Genomic DNA, 19,506 nt, shown 5'->3' on the forward strand with positions numbered 1-19,506 from the left:
ATTTTTACCTTATCCGTTTTAATCCGTTATAGTCCGTTATTAATAACGGACGTTATTTTGTGACAGGCGAATGAACGGAAGAAATAGTACATGCATTATTTCTTCCATTACTATCTTCCGTCACAAAATAACGTCCGTTATTAATAACGGACTATAACGGATTAAAACGGATAAGGTAAAAATCCCATAGACTATAATGGGATTTTCTAATGGACGTTTAATGGATGATTTTCAGGGTTTTCATAACGGAACATCAAAAGGATCTTTAAAACGGATGAATTTTATAGTGTGAAGCAGCCTAAGTAACCAAAGGAATTCTAAACCTACAAAGTAAACTGGAGAAAAGGGCCTTCAGCCTCGCCCACAGTATTTTCTGCATATTACTGAAATAAACAGTCATGATAGATCCTGCGGAGAATAGAATTTATAATTCCACATTCATCATGGACAGGTTTCAGTCCTACGGCAGACAGAGCAGAGGGGGGAGGCTCCTGCTGCAGCCACGTCTCTGACACCGTAATGAATAGGAGGAGAGGGGACATGGCTGATCTCTGATTTCTTTATCTATATCTCATGGTTAAAGGGGTATTCCAGGCAAAAACTTTTTTTATATATATATCAACTGGCTCCGGAAAGTTAAACAGTTTTGTAAATTACTTCTATTAAAAAATCTTAATCCTTCCAATAGTTATTAGCTTCTGAAGTTTTCTGTCTAACTGCTCAATGATGATGTCACGTCCCGGGAGCTGTGCATGATGGGAAAATATCCCCATAGGAGCTGCACAGCTCCTGGGACATGAGTCATCAGAGAGCAGTTAGACAGAAAACAACAACTCAACTTCAGAAGCTAATAACTATTGGAAGGATTAAGATTTTTTAATAGAAGTAATTTACAAATCTGTTTAACTTTCCGGAGCCAGTTGATATATAAAAAAAGTTTTTGCCTGGAATACCCCTTTAATTGTAATATCTAGCAAAGGCGGCAGATTGAATTGCTTGGATTTTTTTTTTTTTTTTTTCTGGGCATCTTTATTCTGAGGTTCCCCACAAACTTTTTGTAAGATTTTCCATTTGAGACAAAGCTGCAGTCCAAAGCAATACACTGAGTAGTCTAGACAGTGTCAAGTACCAGGCAATGAGGAAATTATTTTGGCATTCATAGTTGTTGCTTTGGGATATCATATCCAATATTAATAACACAATTTAGTCAGGTTATCGATTCCTTTCTCTGTTAAGGACAAAAAGAAAAGTTATGAGTATTTTTAAGCAGTACATCCATCCTATAAGTTATCCCCTATTTAGCAAGATAAAGTGTGCCAGAGCTCCTTAAACTTGGCAAAACTTAAATAAAAGTGGATTAAACTGGCAAAACTTTGGCATGCACTTAGGTAATAAAACATTTTGCAATAGAAAACTATTCATAAGAGGAAAGGTTCCAGTCCAAATTAAAAACCAAAATCAAAACACCCTGTGTGAATAAAAACCCCACGCCCCCCAACTGGCTCCAGAAAGTTAAACAGATTTATAAATTACTTCTATTAAAAAATCGTAATCCTATCAGTACTTATGAGCTGCTGAAGTTGAGTTGTTCTTTTCTAAGTGCTCTCTGATGACACGTGTCTCGGGAACCGCCCAGTTTAGAAGCAGATCCCCATAGCAAACCTCTTCTACTCTGTGCAGTTCCCGAGACAACTAGAGATGTCAGCAGAGAGCACTGTTTCCAGACAGGAAACAACAACTCAACTTCAGCAGCTGATAATCATTGAAAGGATTACGATTTTTTAATAGAAGTAATTTACAAATAGAATAGAATAGAATTTACACTAGAATAAGGATTGTGTGAAAGGGGTGGGTTGGTGGTTGGGGTATGAAGTGGGTATGTACATAGGTAACTATAAGACAGGTATCCATTGGGTTCTATGCTGTTAATAAATAATATAGAGAGATATAGGATAATAAATAGAACCCTGTATTTTATATTTCTGTCTTGTTTTGTATAACTGTATGGTTTGTAATTTTGTCTGTTCTGTTTTGTGATGTAAAATAAAAAAATATATATAAAAAAAAAAGAAGTAATTTATAAATCTGTTTAACTTTCTGGAGCCAGTTGATATAAGAAAAAAACGTTTTTTTTCCTGGAATACCCCTTTAACACTCCATACAGGCAGTGACAGGTTCCCATTAAATAGTTAATTCACATATATTTATTACCAAATGAACTGCACAACTATTATGTCTGTATATGAAATTACCATTCATATGGGTAAACAGGACAAAGTTCTTCTCCTTAGGTCCCTGGTATGCTATTTTTTCCCCCTTCTTTAAAGGGATAGACCAATCTAATACATTTGTGGGTTTCTAAGGATAGGTTTGAACGTCCACACCGTCCACATCTTGCGACCTCCCCCCCCCCCCCCCCCCCCCGCCTCAATATAAATGTCAGTTTACAAACTCTGGGACCCCTTACTGTTCCAAGAGGACAAAGCACTACCGGCATCTAGATTCTCAGGATCAGTGGGTGTCCCAGAGGTCAGACCCTTATCTACAATAAAGGAGTGTCATATCCTAGTGATGCATTATCACCCTTTCTGTAAAAGCATTAAAAATGGAATATGTCTTACCGCATCAAACTCTGCCTGGTCATCTTCTGGCAAATCGGTCGTCTCATATACATCGGGCTCGTTCCTCGCCTGAAAGCAGCAGAACAAACAGATTATAAAATACATATAAGAAAACAAATAGCCAACCTGGATTAGGCCCCTTTCACACTACAGGTATCATCCTGCTTCTTTACTGCCGTTATTTTATAATAACGGATGAAAAAAAAAATGGACGCAATAACTGGTAATAACGGATGATAACTGATGACCATCATCCATTATTTTTAATGTTTTTTTCTTAAAAAAACCTGATGTTGTTCATCCGTTATCATCCGTTATTACCAGTTACATCCGTTCTTTTTTCTTTATCAGATTTTTAACCTGTATCAAAACGTGTGCACAAATAATCAGGTTTTTAACCCTTTTTTGTAAAGCTGTACTAAGCATGCTCAGTAAAAAAGACAAATGTAAAAAAAAAAATCTGACAATAACGGATGTTTTTTTTTTTTTGTTTTTTTTTTTAACATCCAGTTCTCATAGACTTCTATGTAAAATTTTAACGTCCAGTTTTTAACAATTTTTTTTTGCCAGACAAAAAATGAATGCATGCACCGTCTTTTGTGCCGGCAAAAATAACTGACATTAGTAAAAACGGACATGACTGATGAAAAAGGATGGTCAAAAAATCCCACTGACATGAATGAGATTTTTTGATGGCCGATTTCAGGACTTTTTGCCAGGAGTAATAACGGAGGTTTTTACAGGATGATACCTGTAGTGTGAAACGGGCCTTCGGTCCCTTATACACTGCCGGTATGCTCCGGCAAATTCGGCCGTCAAACTCCACCTTTTTATATATTTTTTGCATTTTGCCGGCCGTAATTTTGCTGGAGCATACCGGCAAATAACTGGTCCCGATGGACCCCATTGTATTCAATAGCAGCAGTTATTTTTGGAGAGAAAAACTGGAGAAAAAGACGGTGCAAGCGCTATTTTTTCTCCGGCTTTTCTCGATCCTAAAATAACGGGCTTCACACTGCCGGAGACAGCCAGCAGTGTGAACGTAGCCTTAGACTGCACATGTACATAAAAAGAAAGGGGTCACCACATGACAAGTCACATAGTATGAGGAATGAAATATCAAGGGTACACAGAGTTCCCCCAGTCCTTTAATCTGCCAAATGAAAACACAATCCATGTGCAGATCATTCTTGTCAGAACCAGATGCATTAGGACAACTTCCAGCAACCAGTCAAAGTGACCTCCAGCATCATCTCCAATTATTGGTCCCATTTCAATGCACAAGAAATTGAAATAAAAAAATAAAACACTCAAAACAATGACATGTGTAACGTATTTTTCGCCATATAAGACGCTCCGGCATATAAGACGCACCCAATTTTAAAGGATGAAAATCTAGAAAAAAAAAAAAAAAAAAGATTCTGAACCAAATACAATGTAAAGTATAGGACAGTGATCTTCAACCTGCGGACCTCCAGATGTTGCAAAACTACAACTCAACTACACCAAAAGAAGAAGATACCAGTAAACTTATTTGAATACAAAAAATAGTGGGTAAGCTTTATTGAAGTGCATTATAAAATCATACATAAAATACAAGGTACTATACAGATGAAGGCTACAGAAAAAAGGTAGTGATACTAAATCCACAATGGTAGATAATACAGACGGCAGGGATACAGTCCACAGATGTCAAATTGCAACATGCCCATAAGTAATAAAAAATAAATAGTATAACATACATATAATGGATGTATAAAGCTGATATATGTCCTCAACGGGGCTATGGGTAAAGTGCAAAGTGGTTTTTATTTGTGCCTATTTATTATTTATATATAATCCCTCCACTGTAATGATATATCTTGATTTTTTTCTAATCACTTTGTGGCTTTTATTTGTGGGTTTATATATGGTTCTATGAGTTGTTTTTTATTTTTTATATTTCATGTGACTAAATTCATATTTACTACTATTATCCTATTTGGTAAGTATATACTTTCATTGATTTTGCACCATTATCACGTTTGCTTTTTGCACTTTGAACACCTTCCACTGATTTTTTTCACTTATTGGTGACGTTCTCTTTCTTCTCTCTTTACTATCTATTTACTTTCTATTTACTTATTATTACTAATTTTATTTATATCGCTTTGCGATATCAGTCATGTGACTACTATCATGTGACCGCATTAGTTATCTCTTCCCTGGTAGCATGGCTGGCGCCGACAACGATCGCGTGAGTTGTGCACATCACGTGATCGACTGACTCATCCATCGTCGGGCAGTAGCGGGATCTCATGGGCTTGGTGCGCCATGGGACGCTGTGGTGCATCGGTCATGTGATCTCGGCTCGATGACGTGTGGGTCAGGTGATCGGGAGCCGGACCGGATGTGGCGCTGGAGGAAGTGACGTCACCCGCCGAGTCAGCGGGCACCAGCGCCACATGCGGTACCTGTCCTATCACTTAGGCTGTCGGAACTGATGCGCATCTACAAGTAGGTTATCTTATAATACACCCACCACCATTGGCTGTAATAGCCGCCCCTCAACCTTACCCTAACCAATTACGTTCAGAGGACCACTATAAATAGGGACGCTCTTTAACACTAGACACGCCCCCTGACGAAGCCCATACGCGAAACGCGCGTTGGGGTACAGGTAGTGATCTCCCCTTTTGGTGTATGGCAGGTATTTGCTATTTTATGCTGTCCTTCATGCTCTTATCTATTGCTGCTGACTAACCTCTGAATAGGGCTAGGTGCCTTACTATTTGTTATTTGCACTTTACCCATAGCCCCGTTGAGGACATATATCAGCTTTATACATCCATTATATGTATGTTATACTATTTATTTTTTATTACTTATGGGCATGTTGCAATTTGACATCTGTGGACTGTATCCCTGCCGTCTGTATTATCTACCATTGTGGATTTAGTATCACTACCTTTTTTCTGTAGCTTTCATCTGTATAGTACCTTGTATTTTATGTATGATTTTATAATGCACTTCAATAAAGCTTACCCACTATTTTTTGTATTCAAATAAGTTTACTGGTATCTTCTTCTTTTGGTGTAGTTTGGTTATGATAGGATCCAGTTTACGCAATTGCCTGTTAGCCAATTGTGTTTGTTCAGTGACAGAGAAAACTACAACTCCCAGCATGCCCGGACAGCCAACGGCTGTCCGGGCATGCTGGGAGTTGTAGTTTTGCAACATCTGGAGGTCTGCAGGTTGAAGACCACTGGTATAGGAGGTAATACTCACGTGTTCCCGCCGCTCCGGACCCGTCACCGCTCATCACCGCTGCCCTGGATGCCGCCCTCCATCGCTGTCGCCGCGTCCCCGGGGTGTCCCCGTCACTCTTGAACGCCTCTGCTGCCCGGGATCCTCGCTCTCCGTCGCTGCCATCACGTCGCTACGCATGCCGCTCCTATTGGATGACGGGACGGCGTGCGTGATGACGACGAAGGAGAGCACAGGCCATGTAGGGGATCCCGGCACAGAGCAGTCATTCGCCGATCGGACACCAAGGAGGCAAGTAAGGTCCCTCCCCGTGTCCTGTAAGCTGTTCGGTGAAATTGTGGCGGTCCCGAACAGCCCGACTGAGCAGCCAGGTTAGTTTCACCTTTGCTTCAGATGCAGCAGTCAGCGTTGATCACCGCATCTGAAGGGTTAATACAGGGCATCACCGCGATCGGTGATTTCCTGTATTAGCAGCAGGTCCCGGCCGCAGGGACCACCGCGATATGACAGGGTTTTAATGTGTATTTGCCGTATAAGACGCACCAACTCCCCCCCCCCCCCAGTTTTGGGGAAGAAAAAGTGCGTCTTCTACGGCGAAAAATACGGTAATTTATTTTCTTTTACCCACATTAAAAGTTTTGACAAGGGTCAAGTGAAACTGGTCATATAGTACTAGCATATAATGTAGCACTGTGCATTAATCTACTTTCCATAATGAAGTAGACATATTGCCTGGCTCTCATGATTTTCTACAAGTGTCCCTGTCATATCAAAAAACTTTTGACACACGTCACAGAGACATATCAAATGTTTTTATTAGCTGAGGTCTCAGCACAGACCACCGATCAGAACGAGCAGGGAGAAGTGCACACTTAAATGGGCACTGTCATTACATTTTTGTTACTTATGTACTACAACATATCTCTAATATACATCAAGAATTTTTTTGTGTTTAAAATATTGTATTTTCGATTTGAAATCCGGCCACAGCCTGCTGTGATGTCACAGCTGAATTTGGACCGATCCCGGCCGGGCAATCGGTCCGAATTCTGTCAGCCTGCGCTCGCTCCCTGCATGTCAATCAGACAGGCGGGAGGGAGTGATGTGAATGCCGGGGCTGCGCGCATTGGCTCACTGGCCTCGCGAGCAGTCCGTCCCCGCCCCTGGCAGGGATATCTTGCTCGGCAGGTTGGCGATGCTCCTATACTCCTCCTCCAATGAACTGCTAAACAGGGAGGAGGAGACCCCAGAGCAGCCTGCCTTGCTATTGGCCCTGATCTATGCACACTCCCGACAGGAGCGCAGCATAGATGAGGTAAGGGCGGAAGTCGGCGCTCAGCAGGCATCAGTGACGTGGAGCCTGCTGGGGAAGTCTGTTTCCTGCTCAGCAAGAGTGAGCAGCATGAGAGTAGCTGTTTAGAAAGGAGGACATTTTTTTTTAAAAAAGCAGGGAGGGGGTTAGGGATAGATTAGCAATAGGTAGGGACAGAAAAAAAAATTATATACATGGTGGGAGCTACTCTTTAAACGACTCAATCTCCGACTCACTGCAATCTCCATCCTGCAACCCCATAGACCAGTGTTTCCCAACCAGGGTGCCTCCAGCTGTTGCAAAACTACAACTCCAAGAATGCCTGGACAGCCTTCACCTGACAGGGACAATTTGTCAGCATAAGGACATGAACAGGAGTTGCTGACAGTGTTATGTAGTGTTTTATAAACTTATAAAAGTCTTTATCTAGAAGTATTAGGCTGGGTTCACACCACATTTTTATAATACAGTTCCCGTATCAGGTTTTTTGATTAATGGATTCCTCAAAGCCTGTCTAAACTGTATCAAAACGTGTGTACAGATTTTAACCCTTTTGTAAAATGATGTCCGGTTGAATCAGTTTTTTTTTTAAGAAAAAAACTATACGTTTTTAACTTTTCACTCCATTCTGAATAAAGTTTCACTTGTTTGACCTGTGCAAAGTCAAAAACCCTATGGTGAAAACCGTATGAAAACATACGCACATACGGTTCTGTACGGTACCCATTGACTCCCATGTTAAAAAAAAAAAAAAAGCGTATATTTTTAATACGTTTTTTCACCCGGAACAAAAACCGTGGTAGGCTATGGTTTTGGGTAAAAAAAAATGACAAAACTGTACAGAATGCAAAAAGGACACAGCCTGATGCATCTTTTGGCATACAGTTTTCAATGGAGAGTCAATGCGTACGGTTATCAAATTGGAAACGTATACGGGAACGGTATTGCAAAAACGTGGTGTGAACCCAGTCCAATACTGTCAGAAACTTATGCTAACAGATTCCCTCTAAGAAAATAAAAAAGCAGGAGTATGAGTAGGAAGTGGTTTAAGAATACATACTGTATAGCAGTGGTCTCCAATAGAGATGAGCGAATTTACAGTAAATTCGATTCATCACGAACTTCTCGGCTCGGCAGTTGATGACTTATCCTGCATAAATGAGTTCAGCTTTCAGGTGCTCCGGTGGGCTGGAAAAGGTGGATAAAGTCCTAGGAAAGAGTCTCCTAGGACTGTATCCACCTTTTCCAGCCCACCGGAGCACCTGAAAGCTGAACTCATTTATGCAGGATAAGTCATCAACTGGCGAGCCGAGAAGTTCGTGACGAATCGAATTTACTGTAAATTCGCTCATCTCTAGTCTCCAACCTGCAGACCTCCAGATGTTGCAAAACTACAACTCCCAGCATGCCCGGACAGCCGTTGGCTGTCCGGGCATGCTGGGAGTTGTAGTTTTGCAACATCTGGAGGTCCGCAGGTTGGAGACCACTGCTGTATAGTGTACAATAAACCAAGGCTGCCACCAGCTTTTATAGTGCACTACTGCATTACTGGGAAGATTTGCTGCCCCAGAGGAGGCTAGAGAATTCCTCCATTGAAGATGTGCTGGGGTCTGACCTCACTCTGTATTCGGGGGGGGACATTCAGCCAGGAAATCAGGGAATTCCACCTGGGAAAAGGATTCTCCCAATACATACTGACAGCTAAAGGAATTAGGGGAACTGCTCTGTAATAATAAAGAACACAAGTTACTATTATTACTACAAAGGTTACAAATATTGTCAGAGATGATAGGAAAGAGCCTGCACTGTGTACACTCCAGTCCTACATAAACCCCACCCGAACGCTCATAACATGAAGCCACAGCCAGGCACAGGATGACTAAGGGAGAGATACAAGGATGTATTCAGAGAACCAACTCATCTGACTGGAAACACTGGGGGAAGAGTTATCCAATCCTGTGCAGAGGAAGAATGGGCCAACCCGATCGCTTCTTTCATTTTTTATTTTTTATAAGAAGCAGCATTCTGATTGGTTGCTACAGACGACTGCACCACTCTTCCTCTACACAGGTTTTGATCAATCTCCCTAATATATTTTGGATAAATGATAGAGGATTTTACTGCTGATGCTGCGACAAGATAGAGGGGGCTGTGATCAGACTAGTGCCCTAATAATAAGGGATCGTCCGATTATCGGCGATATTCACGATTTTGTACATTATCGGTATCAGCAATTTCCTTACCGATATTGCGCCGCCGCAATATATCTAGCTTTGGCGTTCATACCCAAAGCTAGATATATAATCCATCATAACTCATCCTACATAGATCCTGAATGAACGGAATCAATCACATTAATGTGAACATGGCCTAAAGAGTTTTTAAGCACAACTGACTAATGTAAGCTACCTATGACTATTCCACCCAGAAGGGGTAGAAAATACACTGCTATCCCACCCAAGTACAGGGCTTTAGGTAAAGGGGTGTTCCAGCCCCCAAAATCATAATGGCCCTTATTGACCAAGAGTGTTGTGTAGTTTTCTTTGAGGGTTTAATTCCCTACAATTTTTTTTCCACGGTATTTACTAAGGTTTCCCTACATTTTATTTTTTTTTTTAACACACACACACACACACACACACACACACACACACGTGTTCTGATCTGTCTGGATTTCCTCAGCTTAAAGGGGTACTCCGGTGCTTAGACATCTTATCCCCTATCCAAAGGATGCTGGGGACCCCCGGGATCTTGCACGCAGCACCCCGTTTGTAATCAGTCCCCGGAGAGTGTTCACTCCGGGTCTGATTACCGGCGACCACAGGGCGGGCGGCATGTGACGTCACGCTCCGCCCCTCAATGCAAGCCTACGGGAGTGACATCACACGCCGCCCGCCCTGCGGTCGCCGGTAATCAGACCCAGAGTGAACACGCTCCGGGGACTGATTACAAACGGGGTGCTGTGTGCAAGATCCCAGGGGTCCCCAGCGGCGGGACTCCCGCGATCAGGCATCTTATCCCCTGTCCTTTGGATAGGGGATAAGATGTGTAAGCACCGGAGAACCCCTTTAAATCAACCACATTTTCTGTGGAAACCTTAGTAAATATGTTGGGTTTTTGTGAAAATGTCGGGAACATGCCCCTTTTCGGCAACCACGCCCCTTTTCCCCAGTGGCCACACCACTTTTTCTGGTTTTCTCAGTAAAATGGAGAGTAAGGCCCCTTTCACACTACAGGTATCATCCTGTTTTTTTACTGCTGTTATTTTACAATAACAGATGAAAAAAACCAAAAATGGATGCATAACTGGTAATAATGGATGATAACTGATGGCCATCATTCGTCATTTCAATGAGCCGGCCGGATTGAAACGCTCGGTCCGGTCGGCTCATTTTTGCGCCGTATGCGCTTTTTCCCTGGACCTAAAACTGTGATCAACCACGGTTTTAGGTCCGGTTGTAAAAGCGCATACAGCGCAAAAATTACCGAACGTTTCACTCCAGCCGGCTCATTGAAATGAATTACATACGGGAGCGCGTACAGCAGGATACGGGAGCGCGAGGTTTGAGCTCCCCCCTGCCGTATGCGCTCCCTTATGGGAGAAAACATGATGTGAACCAGCCCTAACTAATGTATTTTTTGAACATCCGGTTCCCATAGACTTCAATGTTAAATTTTAACGTCCAGTTTTTCACCATTTTTTTTGCCGAACCAAAAATTAGTGCATGCACCGTCTTTTGTGCCGGCAAAAATAATGGAGATTAGTAAAAACAGACATGAATGATGCAAAAGGATTTTTTGATGCCCATTTTCATGACTTTTTGCCGGGAGTAATAACGGAGGTTTTTTGCAGGATGATACCTGTAGTGTGAAAGGGGCCTTAGTCAAATTTTTTTTTCCAATTCTGGCACAAATTCTGGCGCCAACAGAATTTCTGGCGCACAACCCCTCAAAACATGTCTGGTTTGCAATAGTAAATGAGGACCACTGTCAATGGGAGCCCTGTATTCCAGCGTTTTTATAGACAAGGAGTGGAGCACATGCTGAACCTCCAGCATGGGAGGCGAGTGCCCATTCTAGAGATCCTGGTAGACCCCCCCCCCCCCCCAATCCCATCTGATCAGACACAGATACCCTATCCTGTGATAGCAGATATATTTTTAGGGGCTAAAGACAACCTTTAATAAACCTTTATTAGCAAGTGTACCCAATACCTACCCAAGCTGCATTGTAAGATGTTAAAGGGAACCTGTCCTCATTGTCACACTGCCGGCACCACAAGTCATCAGGGTGGTCCCATCAGCTTCTCATCTCCCACCAGGCTACAATAATAGATCTCTCCATGTCTAGGTACAGGCAGAGATCTAATGATCAAGGCTGGTGGGGAGAAGCTGCCAGGAACCACCACAATGATGTGTGGTTCAGGTAACATATGGGCCCATTCATGCGGAATCCAGCGCACAAATTCTGGTGCAGCAGCCTGCCATTGTTTTCAGTAGGATTTCACTGTACCGTGCACACAGCAGTACTTCCGTGGTGGGAAACACTGGGCTGCAGAAAAAAGCAAAATGTTCATTCTTTCAGCAGAATCCGCTTCGGCATGCATTGCCATCAATAGATGCAGTATATGTCCAAGCGGTCCTAGCTGCCGTACAGAACTGATGACTGCTAGGGACCACCCTGAGGACTAAGGCAGTGGTAAATGCTTGTTTAAGGGATATAACATGTCCTAAGAACATATCTCCTATTCACACATTATGTGGATGACCAAACATGTAGCGTGTAAAGGAGGGGTCACCAGGCTTCCCCCCCAATGGCAGATGTTTGGGAGTAATATCAATAGATTTGTCCCCACTGCAGATGTTAGAGGGGACTGGGAGCGGCTTGTCTTCATCGTGCTATTTACACACACACATATATATATATATATATATATATATATATATATATATATATAGAAAGCACTGTCAAAACAGGCGAGTCTATGGTGGGCCGGGCTGTACGGCCGGCAGTGTATAAGTGTATGGGGTTAGACTACTCATAAGGGGAGATATATCAAAACCTGTGTAGAGGAAGAGTGGTGCAGTTGCCCATAGCAACCAGATAGCTTCTTTCATTTTTAAAGAGGTCTCTGAAAAATGAAAGAAGCGATCTGATTGGTTGCTATGGGCAACTGCACCACTCTTCCTCTACACAGGTTTTGATATATCTCCCCTATAGCGTTTACTGCATTCTCAGAAAAGGCAAAAAAATGGCCGAGTGCTGGAATCAGACAACCGAGCCCCCGAGCAATCTCAAGCATGGATGTCCCCACGGGCCCCTTTAATGCTCGTATGGCCAATCGTATTTACTATAGACTGATGTCCCTGTTGTGTGGAGGGGGGTATAGGACATACAAGCCTATACCCCCTCCACACAAAAGTGACATCGGGGGACCTTTAAAGGGGTACTCCAGCGCGAAGACATATTATCCCCTATGCAAGGGATAGGGGATAAGATACCTGATCATGGGGGTCCCGCCACTGGGGACCCCTGTGATCTTCCACACCGCACCCCGTTAGAATCATGCTCGCTCCGGGTCTGATTACTGGCGATCACATGGGGGCGGAGCTGTGACGTCACAATGCTCCGTCCCTGTGATCGCTGATTCTAACGGGGTGTGGCGTGGAAGATCACGGGGGTCCCCAGCGGCGGGACGTCCGCAATCAGGTATCTTATCCTCTATCCTTTGGATAGGGGATAAGATGTCTTAGTGCCGGAGTACCCCTTTAATCTCCAGTTTACACGGCAGAATGTCGGAAATGACCAGAACGGTGCCTACAGAACATGCCGGTGCTAGGACTGCTCGCCAATGTACCATCTCCATAGACAGCAATGCATTTCCAATCGGGTTGACATGTCCGTTCTTTCTGCGGAGGCTGGATTGGGAGTTTCCGTAGCACGTGATTCCGGCGCAGCAGAATACTATTAAAAACAATGGGAGTCGGCTGCAATAGAATTTACAAGCGCAATTCTTCTGACGTATTAGGCTCGGAAATTGGGCCACGTAAGGATCACCCACTGAGCCACAGGACAGATGATAGGTGTTCTTAGCCAGACAACCCCTTTAGGGTTCTGTTCACACTCCCTGTTTGTGAAGGAACAGTAATGTCCGCAGGGTTATTGTTCCTTTCAATGGAATAATGCTGGATCCAGTCTAAGGAGGATGGAGAAGTAATGGAGGAGGCTCTACAGCAGGGATTCCCAGTGTGCCTCTAGCTGTTGCAAAACTACAACTCCCAGCATGCCCGGACAGCCGAAGGCTGTCCGGGCATGCTGGGAGTTGTAGTTTTGCAACTGCTGGAGGCACCCTGGTTGGGGAAACACTGCAGTAGACTCAGGACCCCCTAGAGTACAGGCATTTCCTATAGGACACAATGACACCGCAGGCACAGCTGCATAGCTTGTATTTATCAGACACAGGGATGGACTACACGTCCCAGGATAACCTGGTCCAGGCCTACACGTCATACAGTGCGGCACGGCTGACAGGAATTGGGCGGGTGACGTGCCCGCACACTGAGGGCGCCCTCTGCAGGCCTCACACCATACATACACTGCACAGTACGGTCTGGCTCCGGTTACTCACGATGCCCGGCAGGTCGGCGTATTTGGGGTCGGCCATGTCTGCTGTGTCTGCGCTGACAGGAGGGCGCGGCTCACACTGTACGGAGGATGGCACCGAGAACACACACCACCGGGCTCTGTATCCACAACGGGAGATCGGGTGAGCGCTCAGGAGACACCATACAGCGAGAAACCCCGGAGAGAGCGGCCAGCGCCGTTACCGAGAACCAATTACCGGCAAGGGGAGAATCTCGCGAGAGGACCAGAGCGAGAATCCCAGCGGACGGCGCGATGCCTGCCGGGAGTTGTAGTTTGATACGTCACATTCGCTGTCTGCATAGACACAACCCTGTAAATCAGTGACCGTCAGCATGAGGCTCTCCAGCTGTCACAGCCTGCTGGGAGTTGTAGTTTTGAAACAGCTGGATAGGCATAAGTTGGAGAACATTACTGTCAGGGCATGCTGGGAGTTGTAGTTTTGAAACAGCTCAAGAGCCACAGGTTGGGGAACATTACTGTCAGAGCATGCTGGGAGTAGTAGTTTTGAGACAGCTGGATAGCCACAGGTTGGGGAACATTACTGTGAGGCCATGCTGGGAGTTGTAGTTTTATAACTGGGGAAAAATTACAAGGGTAAAAGTATACAAAGCAGCAGATTTATCTGCATATTTACTTATGACATTCCTGTCCATGGCCATATTTATGAAGCCTCTAAGCCTTAGGTTTCCAAACTGTGGACCTCCTGATGTTGGAAAACTACAACTCCCAGCATGCCCAGACAGCCAACATTATGGGATTTCCGCTCAGAAATTCTGATGCAGCAGTCTCCTAATGTCTTCATAGGACTCTGCTGCACAGCGCACGCTGCTGGATTTCTGAGCTGAAATTGAAATTCTGATTTCATGTACATTCATTCAGCGGAATCCCATGCAGATTGCATTGCTGTCAATAGTGAAGTCATAGCGCCAATGGGTGTGGGCGGGCCTGCTACAAGCAACATTCCAGCCCAGAAAATCCATCAGTGTCCGTTACAGACAGAATTTTAGCACGGAAAATCCATTATTATTTGCTGCAGACAGAATCTAAGCATGAAAAATCCATACAATTTAGGTACACTATTTTTTCCCAAGATATCCAAAGCTAGAGACTGTATTATAACCAAGTATCCAAGGAAATGTAGGTGGTGTAGGTGTTTGAGTTTCATCTTCTGGGAGATTTATATGACCTATTTATATGACCTATCTAATTATTGTTAACATCAGAATTTATTAATTATATTAATTGATTAATCAGATTACTTAGTGGACACACACAGAAAGTCTGCAGATCGCTTCCAGCTTTTTTGTGTAACCTGGGACAAAGTCAGCAGAGCCATCAAATTATCATTACAGATCTCCGAATATAATTAAAGGATAAGTCTCATGCTCAAAAACGTATTCCCTATCCAAAGGATAGGAGATAAGTTTTAGATCGCAGGGGGTCCAAGCGCCCCATGATCTTCTGTTTGGAGCCCCCATGCGCTAGCACAGGAGCGTGTCATGAGCCCTGCCCAATGCGAGGGCCGCAACGCCCCTTCCATATAGTTCTATGTGAGAGCCGTTCGCCAGCCGCAGGAGCAAAGTACATTGCTGAATGTCGTATATCTGGATTTTTCCAAGGCATTTGATACAGTACCACATAGAAGATTGGTGCATAAAATGAGAAAGATCGGGCTGGGGGAGAATGTGTGTAAGTGGGTAAGTAACTGGCTCAGTGATAGCAATATATGTAGAGGAAAAAATATAGGAACAAACACAATGGCGCTATCTAAGTGCCGTAAATTATGGTTGGAACAGATTTTTCAAGGATAATTAAAGTATGGAATGATCAATGTTAGTTAGATCACTGTGGGTATAGGTAGAGGATAGTATCTCACCTATTTGTGTTATGCTGCAGGTAGAACACTGTTTAACGCATGGAAGGAGTATAATGTACTCTCAAAGTCCTCCGGCTGCCCGGCATCCAGTCCCGATCAACAGCTGTGTCGGTCTTGAGTTAATGAAGAAGTGGTCCCAAAAGGAAGCTGCTCCAGCAGTTTCCAGGATAGATATGGTGGATGGTGTCCGTGGCACCTTGAGGGTATATAGCAATAAAACAAGTGTCCTAGATCCGTTGGGCTACCTGTTTATTCGGATATATCAAAACAATAAAAGCAAATCGTTTTAAATTGAATAAAATATAAAAGATGAAAGATGGAGCAACGTGTTTCGCAGGGTGACCCCCGCTTCGTCAGGCTGATGTGGTGTGATTCTCTATTTGCCATATTTATAAGGCAGTCCATTTGGAATTTCCCGGGTTAAAAAGTGTCGTCATCACTTGACGGAAGTGAGGTGGTGACTGGCATGGTTGGCAGCAGTGCTGTGGAGCCGGAGTCGAGGAGTCGGAGGAAATTTTGGGTACCTGGAGTCGGAGTCGGCAAACAATGCACCGACTCCTATTAAATAGTTACTGCAATGCCACCCACCCAAGTCAGTGTCGAAAGATTATTTTCAGCCCTAAAAATAATAAAGTCTGACTTAAGAGCCTCTATGAAAGAGGATCTGGCAGAGGCAATTGTTTTCCTTAGAACTCTACATTGAATTGATTTGTATTTGCCTATAACTACATTTCAAGATTAATATAAACCATTTCTAGGTTTTACAGATTTTGTTTTTGGTTCATATAGATAAGCTTTGTTTTTGTTCTAAAACAACCAAAAGTCTCTATGACAACGCACCATTGCTCTCAGACACGGCCGCCACTACTTAACCTCTTCAGGACATAGGGCGTATGGATACGCCCTGAATCCCGAGTCCTTAAGGACCGAGGGCGTATCCATACGCCCGTGGGAATTCCGGCCCCCACCGCTAGCCGGTTGGGGACCGGAGCCGGATGCCTGCTGAAATCGTTCAGCAGGCATCCCGGCATATCGCCCAGGGGGGTCATTATGCCCCCCCATGTCGGCGATCGCCACAGATCGCTGGACAATTCAGTCCAGCGATCTGCGGCGATTCCGGGTCAATCGGGTCTCCAGTGACCCGATGACCCGGAATTACTGGCTGTTCGGGGCCGTCTCTGACGGCCCCGAACAGCCAGAGCCTGCAGGGGTGAGGTGGCACTGGTGCCACCTCACGATCGCCCTGATTCGTCGGCCGTATTACCGGCCGACCAATCAGGGCGCCTGCTGCGGGTGTCACTCCCGCACCCGCTCCGCCCCTCTTCCGGAGGACGTGAGCGGGTGCGGGATGTGCACCCCGGGTGCTGGGGACCCCGATCCCCGGCGCCCCTGTTGGGATCGGGGCCCCAGGAGCAGCTGCGGCGGCGGAGACGACGAGGGACTGACCTGTGCGGCGAGGATCGTTGGAGGTGAGTGACAGCCTCCTGCTGTTGCTTAGCAACAGCTCCCAGCATGCAAAAAGGGCATGCTGGGAGCTGTAGTTATGCAACAGCAGGAGGCAGACCACCACAACTCCCAGCATGCCCTTATGGGCATGCTGGGACTTATGGTTTTGCAACAGCTGGAGGCACATTCTTTCTATGGAAAAGTGTACCTTCAGCTGTTGTATAACTACAACTCCCAGCTTGCACAAACAGCTAAAGTGCATGCTGGGAGTTGTAGTGGTGCATCTGCTGGTTGCATAACTACAACTCCCAGCATGCCCGTTGGCTGTCGGTGACTGCTGAGAGTTGTAGTTTTGCAACAGCTGAAGGCACACTGGTTGTGAAACTCAGAGTTTTTTTTTACCTAACTCAGTGTTTCACGACCGGTGTGCCTCCAGCTGTTGCAAACTACAACTCCCAGCAGTCACCGTACACCATGCACCGTACATGCTGGGAGTTGTAGTTTTGCAACAGCTGGAGGCACACTGGTTGTGAAACACTGAGTTAGGTCACAAACTCAGTGATACATAACCAGTGTGCCTACAGTTGTTGCAAAACTGCAACTCTCAGCAGTCACCGACAGCCAACGGGCATGCTGGGAGTTGTAGTTATGCAACAGCTGGATGCCCCCCCCCAATGTGAATGTACAGGGTACACTCACATGGGCGGAGGATTACAGTAAGTATCTGGCTGCAAATTTGAGCTGCCGCAAACTTTCTGCTGCAGCTCAAATTGCCAGCGAGAAACTACTGTGAACCCCCGCCCGTGTGACTGTACCCTAAAAACACTACACTACACTAACACAAAAAATAAAATAAAAAGTAAAAAACACTACATATACACATACCCCTACACAGCCCCCCTCCCCTCCCCAATAAAAATGAAAAACGTCTGGTACGCCACTGTTTCCAGAACGGAGCCTCCAGCTGTTGCAAAACAACTCCCAGTATTGTCGGACAGCCGTTGACTGTCCAGGCATGCTGGGAGTTTTGCAACAGCTGGAGGCACCCTGTTTGGGAATCACTGGCGTAGAATACCCCTATGTCCACCCCTATGCAATCCCTAATTTAGGCCTCAAATGCGCATGGCGCTCTCACTTTGGAGCCCTGTCGTATTTCAAGGCAACAGTTTAGGGTCACATATGGGGTATCGCCGTACTCGGGAGAAATTGTGTTACAAATTTGGGGGGGTATTTTCTGCTTTTACCCTTTTTAAAAATGTTAAATTTTTGGGAAAACAAGCATTTTAGGTAAAATTTTTTTTTTTTTTTTACATTTGCAAAAGTCGTGAAACACCTGTGGGGTATTAAGGTTCACTTTATCCCATGTTACATTCCCCGAGGGGTCTAGTTTCCAAAATGGTATGCCATGTGGGTATTTTTTGCTGTTCTGGCACCATAAGGGCTTCCTAAAGGTAACATGCCCCCCAAAAACCATTTCAGAAAAACGTACTCTCCAAAATCCCCTTGTCGCTCCTTCCCTTCTGAGCCCTCTATTGCGCCCGCCGAACACTTTACATAGACATATGAGGTATGTGCTTACTCGAGAGAAATTGGGCTACAAAAACAAGTAAAAATTTTGTCCTTTTACCCCTTGTAAAAATTCAAAAATTGGGTCTACAAGAACATGTGAGTGTAAAAAATGAAGATTGTGAATTTTCTCCTTCACTTTGCTGCTATTCGTGTGAAACACCTAAAGGGTTAAAACGCTGACTGAATGTCATTTTGAATACTTTGGGGGGTGTAGTTTTTATAATGGGGTCATTTATGGGGTATTTCTAATATGAAGACCCTTCAAATCCACTTCAAACCTGAACTGGTCCCTGAAAAATACTGAGTTTGAAAATTTTGTGAAAAATCGGAAAATTGCTGCTGACCGTTGAAGCCCTCTGGTGTCTTCCAAAAGTAAAAACACGTCAATTTTATGATGCAAACATAAAGTAGACATATTGTATATGTGAACCAAAAAAAAATGTATTCGTAATATCCATTTTCCTTACAAGCAGAGAGCTTCAAAGTTAGAAAAATGCTAAATTTTCAAATTTTTCATCAAATTTACGGATTTTTCACCAAGAAAGGATGCAAGTATCGACAAAAATTTACCACTATGTTAAAGTAGAATATGTCACGAAAAAACAATCTCGGAATCAGAATGATAACTAAAAGCATCCCAGAGTTATTAATGTTTAAAGTGACAGTGGTCAGATGTGCAAAAAACGCTCCGGTCCTTAAGGCCAAAATGGGCTCCGTCCTGAAGGGGTTAAGCAACGCTTCCTTAGAGACAACTACTTCCGCCCACAGTCCGGATGCACCACGGAGGTCCC

The 19,506-nt window shown here is 44.3% G+C and overlaps 1 protein-coding gene across 2 annotated transcripts in view; it reads right to left on the reverse strand.

Annotated features, from left to right (window-relative positions):
• Positions 1–14,064, reverse strand: part of DCTN2 (dynactin subunit 2) — a 39,286-nt gene extending 25,222 nt beyond the window's left edge. The window contains exons 1-2 of one of the 2 annotated variants that reach the window (XM_056562561.1): positions 13,775–14,064; positions 2,622–2,690 (exon numbers count right to left, since the gene is read on the reverse strand). In XM_056562561.1, coding sequence (XP_056418536.1) covers positions 2,622–2,690; positions 13,775–13,843 — 138 coding nt within the window. In that variant the 5' untranslated portion in view covers positions 13,844–14,064. The remainder of the gene's footprint in view (positions 1–2,621; positions 2,691–13,774) is intronic. The other variant, XM_056562562.1, reaches the window with a different exon arrangement.
• Positions 14,065–19,506: the final 5,442 nt, after the last annotated feature.

Source organism: Hyla sarda, chromosome 2, assembly GCF_029499605.1.
Source record: "Hyla sarda isolate aHylSar1 chromosome 2, aHylSar1.hap1, whole genome shotgun sequence".
NCBI classification, from domain to species: domain Eukaryota; kingdom Metazoa; phylum Chordata; class Amphibia; order Anura; family Hylidae; genus Hyla; species Hyla sarda.